Raw genomic sequence first — 8,168 nt, forward strand, 5'->3', positions numbered from 1 at the left:
GCTTCTCCTGCTTAGTCAATGTTCCTGAACGAGTCAATGACACGTTTTCCTCCTACTGGTCCTGGTCTGAACATCTCTCATTTGGTTTGTGCTGGTTTCCTCGTCCACGGGATTACCAAAAAGCCTGTGACTCAGTCGGCCTGCTAAACTTTGAGAAAGAGCACAGGGTCTACCAAATATAACTAAAGCCTGTGGGCAAATGTCTGAAGTTCGTGTAGGCAGCTGCACAAGGTATTCACTGGTAAAAAAAATAAAATAAAAAAATGTTGGAATGCCGTTATGAGAGATGTCCTGCTTGATGCACACAAGGGGCTTCAGAAAGTATTCACCCCCCCACCCCCCTCACTTTCTGCACACGTTATTGCGTTGCAGATTTAATTTAAATGGATAAAATTGCTGTTGTTGCCCACCAGTCTGCACTCAACAACCCATAATGACATGTTTTTAGAAATGTTGGCAAATTTATTTTAAAAAAATCAAAAGCTGAAATTTCTAAATGTCTTAACCATTCAGACCCTTCGCTGTGGCACTCCAGATTGTGCTCAGGTGCCTCCTCTTTGCTTTAATTATCCCCGAGATGCGTCTACAACTTGATTGGCGTCATGGCATATTGATCTGATTGGACATAGTTTAGGAGGGTACACACCTGTGTATACAAGGTCCCACGATTCACACGACGTGTCAGGCCAAAAGCCGAGCCATGAAGCCCAGGGAGCTCTCTTGTAGACCCCCACGACAAAACTGTGGCGAGGCATAGGTCAGGGCAAGGGTACGAACCCGTTTCCCAAGCTTCGAGTGTTCCCGGGAGCACGAGGGCCTCGATAATTGTGAAACGGGAGAAACTGCCCAAGTCCAGGTGTGCAAAGCTTGTAGAGACTTACCCCAGAAGACTCCAGGCTGTAACTGCTGCCAAAGGAGCGTCTACACAGCACAGAATTAAGGGGTCTGACTTATATAAACGGGAGATTTCAGGTTTTGATTTTCAATAAATTTGCAAAAAAAGAATTTTTTTTTCTAAAAACACGTTTTCTCTTAGTCATTACGGGTTACTGAGTGTAGCTTGAGGGGCAAAAATGGCAATTTATCTATTTGATATTAAAGTACAACATAGGTGTGCAAAATGTGAAGGGGTCTGAATACCTTCTGAAGCCACTGTATGTGTAACGACAGATACGGGGCATCCGGGTAGCGTAGCGGTCTATTCCGTTGCCTACCAACACGGGGATCGCCGGTTCGAATCCCCGTGTTACCTCCGGCTTACAGGCACAATTGGCCGTGTCTGCGGGTGGGAAGCCGGATGTGGGTATGTGCCCTGGTCCCTGCACTAGAGCCTCATCTGGGGGGAATAACGTGATCCTCCCACGCGCCACGTCACCCTGGCGAAACTCCTCACTGTCAGGGGAAAGGAAGCGGCTGGTGATTCCACATGGAGGAGGCACGCGGTAGTCTGCAGCAGTGGCGGCTGGTGCTAACGATTTTTTTGGGGGGGGGGCGCAATTTACCTTGGCGCAGCACAACTTACAGCTTCTTTAATGTCCACACAGTCACAGAGTTATTAAGAAGGACAGTGTAGCCTAAGCTGTGCTGCGCCAAGGTGAACCCCCCCCCCCGAAAACAAATCGTTAGCACCAGCCACCACTGGTCTGCAGCCCTCCCCAGATCGGCAGAGGGGGTGGAGCAGCGACCGGAACAGTGGGGTGATTGGCCAGGAACAATTGGGGAGAAGAAAAAAAGGGGGGGCAGACTAAATAGATAGATGATGGATATCTTTCTGTGTCTTTACATATATAGACAGACAGATAGATAGATAGATAGATAGATAGATAGATAGATAGATAGATAGATAGATAGACAGATAGATAGATAGATAGATAGATAGATAGATAGATAGATAGATAGATAGATAATTAAATGTATATATTGTATCCATATGTGTGAAGAGAGAGAGAGAGAGAGAGAGAGAGAGAGAGAGAGAGAGAGAGAGAGAGAGAGAGAGAGAGAGAGAGAGAGAGAGAGATGGAGAGCATCATCATAGTGACCTATATATGTGCTCATCTTCAGCATTTATCCCTGTCCCAACAGCCTCTTGACCACATCTTTGATTAGAGCAGAGCGATGATAACGCACCACTTTGGGCACTGACGCACCAAACAACCGACGTGAAGCGCATATGGACAATGAATGCACTCTTGCAAAAAACACACAACATCGTCTTCCTCATCAACAACAACGAACCTTTCTCGCAGGCCAGCAAGAAGAGCTTCTCGTCCAACGTGGTCTCCTCCTTCACCTCTCTCACATCTTTCAAGGCCAGAAATTTATCCGGGGAGGACGCGTCCGTGCCCTGGTACAGAGCTGCCATTACGACGGAGAGCGAGTACGGCAAAACACTGATGTGCATCCCACTCGGCAGCCAGCGACCGTTCACACGAGAAAGCCCGTCAGACGGAGTGGCGTGGAGGAGGCCTTCATCTAGCAGTTTCTCACCGCGCAGCAGCAGCAGCTTAACCCGGCGACCCGATACAAACCCAATGTCATTAAGTCCGTAATCGCCATCGCATCTATAGTCCCTTTATTCTAAGCGTGGTTCGAACTTATCCTTTGCTTATTCCTCGACTTTAGCAAGTGTGCTTGCAGGAATTCAAAACCCGATTCTCATTTTTTTGCGGCGTGTTTACATGCATCGTACATCATTTTTTTTCTTCTTCGCACGCTCCCGAGTGTCCCTTGGTCCTGATGCTGCCGACGAGCCTGCTGCGCATGCTCCGTCCCCATCCGCTCGTCCGCCTCGCGAGCAGCGCAAAAGCCCCGGCGGTGCACGATTACATAAGTGTGTTTTTTCGTTTTGCATCCTCCTCGCCCCGGTTGATCCACCGGACCCACACCGGAGGCAATCCGGTGCAGTCAGCTCCACGGAGCCCACGACGAGCTCACCGGACGGCTTGGTCCAAACCAACAAACAGAGCAAAAGCATCGGGATTATAGTTTATTATACTTTATTGATTGTGCGTCTGTGCACGTGGGATCGCGCGCGCGCATGTGTAGCCTAGTTAAATGACTGCATGGGGAAGAAAAAAAGATAGCGAGTCAAACGTTAAGTGACCACAAAGCTCCAGCAGATGGCGCTCTCTACAAAGCTAATAATGGTGCCGGGATCCGCATAGGATGAGTAGCAGAACGTAGGCACGAGAGAGGATGATCGGCACCTTATAAAAAAACGCGTTCTAAAGAACGCAAAAAGATGGATATCATCATGTAGAGCGCAGGCCGATAACCCGATTATGCAGGGCTAAACGACATCTGATCTGGCTCCTGACAACAGAACTTGACCTATAGATGCTGAAAGTCCCAGCTTCTTTTTCTTCTTTCTATATATGCAGACTTTGATCCAAAACTATAGAAGAAGAAGAAGAAGAAGAAGAAGAAGAAGAAGAAGAAGAAGAAGAAGAAGAAGAAGAAGAAGAAGAAGAAGAAGAAAAAAAAAGCCCCACATCTGAGCCAAGGTGATTTTCAGTCTGGCGAGCATTTGGTCTCCCAGTTCAGACATATGGGCCCATGACCTCACAGGCTTGTCAATTCCTGGCGAGCAGCTGTCAAACGCCAGATTAGCGCTGACTCCAATTGAGCGGAGAGACTTTCCAGTCACTGTGCTGCTGGCCACGGTCGACTGTTACTACAGTTGACTGGGGAGCCCCCTTTTCCCCACCTATTTAACGAATCTGTCGAACCCCTTTTCCGGCCGTGGGAAAAACAAACAAATGTCTTTAATTGTGAGATATCGTCTACTCTCTGCTGCAGGCCCCGGTCTGTGAGGGGAGAAAGTGTACCTAGTGGGACCATCAGTACAGGACAGCAACTTCGCCTACAAATAATAATAACAATAATAATAATAAAGAATGCAATCAACGAGAAAAGTGTTTTAGACTAGGGGACCACAGCCGAATTGGCCAAAAAAAAATGCACGCCGCTCAAGCAGCTGCGTAAAACGCGCGCCTGGACCGGAATATATACGGTTAAGAGGGTGTCGGTTTTGACATAACGGACATCGAAATCTCTCCCCCGTAACAACAGCATCATTTTCCCACCGTCTACCATCTCTGTGATCGGGGGGGGGGGGCATGAGGAGGAAATGAGAGGAGGGGGCTGCATCCTCCGCCCGCTTTGACAGACGGCTCCGACGAGCCAACGGCGCGACTCGCCGACGCGCGTCGCCGCAAACGTCGCCCAACGGCGTCTCCGGGAAGGCGGGCCCTCCTCCCCCTCCTCCCCCCCCCCGCCGCCGTACTCCGATTGAATCGGTCTCGGTGTGTATTATAGTCGGCCCCGCGCGCACGATCGGAAGAAGGGAGAAATCTCTCACGAGACGAGCCGCGACAACTCCGGGGATACCGGGGCCGTCGCGTTTGTTGACGGCGTAGCGCGCCGCGCCGTGACCGGGAGCCGCGGCTGCGATTCTCCCGTTAAAAAGGCTGCGCTTGACAAGGATGCGTCGGATGACAACTGCGCAGAAATGACTCCGTTGAACGTGGTCAACCAGGGGCGTCCGTTATTTCGATGAAGCCCGCTCCGTGTTCACCACCACCACCACCACCATCATCATCATCATCATCATCACCACCACCGCCCGCCCGCCCGCCCGCCGGCCGTAGAAGCCACTGTACCCAGCGGTATGGACGTCTTAAATATCTCCCGTGCATCTGAAGAACGTTGCGCAGTGCAGTGACTACGGCGTGTTGTCGTGTTTCGGGGGGTCGGATGTGATATTTAATTGGCAGTGACTCGGTTACCGAGGCGCAGTCGCTATTCCGAGACCGGGCAGCGGCGCTGGGCTTTGTACGATTCTCGCAGACGGCGGCCGCGCAGTCAGTGTGAGGCGCTTTCGCCGAGTTGGCGAGAGCCGCACTCTCCGGGGTTTCCGATGAGAGGCAAACAATACCATCAACAACTGAAGTTGACAGCGCCCTGGGAGAAGGATGCTGGCTACGGGAGGAAGCTCAAAACCTACAGGAACCATACCAAGATAATAGCACAGCCTGGGATCGTGATGAAAGTGCTGCGCAGGAAGAGGATTGTCTTATTTATGGCCTACTTCTTGCTGTTGGTCCTCACCATGCTGAACTTGGCCAACTACAAGTGGACCAAAGAGCCACAGCAGTGCAACCACCAGATGAGGAGCACCACGTATCAAAGCAGATCCGATATCCGTTTCCTGTACAGGCCCCCGTTGGCGAAAAAGAGACAACTTGTTTATGTTCTGACGACCTGGAGGTCGGGCTCCTCCTTTTTTGGAGAGCTCTTTAACCAAAACCCTGAAGTGTTCTTCTTGTACGAGCCCATGTGGCACATCTGGCAGAAACTGTACCCAGGTGACGCGGTGTCTTTACAGGGGGCAGCCAGGGACATGTTGAGCTCCTTGTACCGCTGTGATCTCTCCGTTTTCCAACTGTACAACAGTCCCGGGGGAAAGAACTTCACCTCCCTCGGCCTGTTTGGGGCCACCCTCAATAAGGTGGTGTGCTCTTATCCCCTCTGCTCTGCTTACAGGAAAGAGGTGGTGGGGATGGTCGACGACAAGGTGTGTAAAAAGTGCCCCCCTCAAAGCCTTAGACTGTTGGAGGAGGAATGTCTTAAATATAGCACCATAGTCATTAAAGGGGTACGCATCCTTGACGTCAACGTGCTGGCGCCGCTCATGGAGGATCCCTCCCTGGACTTGAAGGTGATACACCTGGTCCGGGACCCGCGGGCCGTGGCCAACTCCAGAATCAAATCCAGACATGGCCTGATAAGGGAAAATTTACAGGTGGTCCGGAGCCGGGACCCTAAACTTCGCCGGATACCCTTCGTGGACCCCGGCCACAAGGCTAACAAGAAGGACGGGTCGGACTACCACTCCATCGGAGCGATGGAGGTGATCTGCGACCGCACCTCCAGGACTCTCAGGACTGCCTTAAACCCGCCCAGCTGGCTCAAGGGGAAGTACATGGCTGTGCGGTACGAGGACCTGGTGGAGAGCCCGGTCAAGACCTTGCGCAGCATTTATCGCTTCGCCAACCTGACCGCCAACCACGACATCGAGTCGTTTGCTTTGAACATGACCAGCGGCTCCAGCTCGTCCTCCAAGCCGTTCATTGTGTCGTCGAGGAACGCGACACAAGCCGCCAGCGCATGGAGAACAGTGCTCAGCATCCAGCAGATCAAGCAAGTGGAGGACTACTGCCACCACGCCATGTCTGTGCTGGGGTACGAGAGGGTCAGGACCTCAGGAGAGGCAAAGGACCTCAGCAAATCTCTACTGACTCACTCCAAACTGTGACAACCGTCCCCGCCACCAAAGACGTTTAATTTAATCGCCATTCTTGTTTTTGTTTGCATCGAGTGCCGTTTCCTCTTACTGTGGAATTAAAAGCTTTACTTTGAAGAGCAGTGTTGGGAGGAGCTCCGCTCACCACATTTGGAATGTATCTCTGTTGCGTTTTCTTTCCCTCCATTGAGCGACAGTGGACCACACACACACACAACACACACACAACTTTTGTAACTGGAATGCTGGATGTGTTTGGGCCTACGAACAGTGTCTCGAACGGTGATGTTGCAACCGCGAAAAACAACTGTATAATTCAAGTATCTTGTTATGACAACAGTGGACGTTTTTGGGGTTATTTTTTGAATGTTGAAAACTTAAAAAAAAAAGAAGATATATTTGTTTCTCCCAGTTCTCCATATTGTCTGTAAAAGTGAAAAATAGTCGGTGGAAGAATAACAACAACAACAACAAGAACAATTGATCCAACAGTTTATAAGTCAATGTTTATTTGTAATACTTGGGTTCGAGTCAGAGACAATCAGCTGGTTTGACGTGCCATAGAGAGAGGTGCGATGAGGGGACTACCGTCCGAACAGCAGCACATCTCTTCCGAGGAAGAGGGGGGGGGGGTGTCTTTCTGCCACCAAACCATCATAGGATGACATGACACACTGCGGACAATGCCATGGCAGGAAAACACAAGAGCTCAGAAAGCCTTTCGTAACGTCAGTGTAAGCGGTCTGTTCTACCATTTCAAATGTTTACAAGTGCTTGCTCCTATAAAACACATGATCTGAGAATATTGCATCGAGTAAAGTTCACCGTCAACGAGACCGTTTGTGCGTCTGTGTTGAACAATCCACTATACACATGGTGTCATTAGCAGTCTAACTGTCGGCCCGCTGGGTTTCAGCCTCACGGTAGAAACAGAGGAACACAACACTGGTGATACTGAGAAGTCGCTTTGAAAACAGACGAGATGGCTGGCACACCACGACTGGCCATAACTTTAAATAAGTCAGGGTGAGAAGCTTGACCGTAAGCTGTTGAAACAGAATTTCGAGGTATTTTTTCCTTTCTTACCATAATTGTCTACACATTCAAGGTCCCCACTCTTCTAGAGATCATTTCCCAGGACTTTGTCAGTGATGGTCTAGCTGGTATGACAGACAGGGATCGCGCCACACACTAATATGTTCCTCTCTGTGGACGTCTGATCTGAAAGACGTGCGGCCTATGGCTACAACTCAACTATGACATCATCTCTTACATGCTTATCTATGACATCATCTCTTACATGCTTAGAAATTATGACGAACTGACCATAGAATAATGCAGGTGAGAAATATTGGAAATATTAATTTTTGGGGGCGCTCCGACAGTAGTAGTTAATTCTAAGCTAAAGGGAAATATGGAAGAATGTTGAAATAATTTTCCAGGGCAACGCAAGATTTTCCAGGACATTCTCGTTTTTCCCTCTCATTTTCCATGTGTTTTCCATGACTGGAAAAATCGGTCATCTAATTTTCCAGGTTGTCCAGGGCACGTGGGGAACCCTGAAACTTACAGAGGCAACATAAAGGCATACCAGAGTTCAGATCAAAACGAATCAATTATACACTAGCTGATGCATTATACATCTTTATGCAAAGCACTGCAGGGATCATTCATGTGACATCTTCATCTGAACGGTAACCACCGTCTCGTATGAAAATGTGGAGCTGACTTGCTGGTCATTATCATTTTACATGATCCCAGTCATTATTAGCCCTACTGAGGTGGAGCAGACTCGACAGTCCGGTACTGCTATAGGTACGGGCAGCGTTTAAACCTCAGTATCAGAGCGAATGAGAGAAACACG

At 49.5% G+C, this 8,168-nt stretch overlaps 1 protein-coding gene across 1 annotated transcript; it reads left to right on the top strand.

Annotated features, from left to right (window-relative positions):
* Positions 1-4,322: 4,322 nt before the first annotated feature.
* On the top strand, positions 4,323-7,140 carry chst2b (carbohydrate (N-acetylglucosamine-6-O) sulfotransferase 2b). Its single transcript, XM_056299533.1, has one exon. It carries the CDS (start codon positions 4,919-4,921, stop codon positions 6,314-6,316), a length of 1,398 nt encoding a protein of 465 aa, XP_056155508.1. The 5' UTR covers positions 4,323-4,918; the 3' UTR covers positions 6,317-7,140.
* The last annotated feature ends 1,028 nt before the right edge of the window (positions 7,141-8,168 follow it).

Source organism: Lampris incognitus, chromosome 19 (genome assembly GCF_029633865.1).
Source record: "Lampris incognitus isolate fLamInc1 chromosome 19, fLamInc1.hap2, whole genome shotgun sequence".
Classification (NCBI taxonomy): Eukaryota; Metazoa; Chordata; class Actinopteri; order Lampriformes; family Lampridae; genus Lampris; species Lampris incognitus.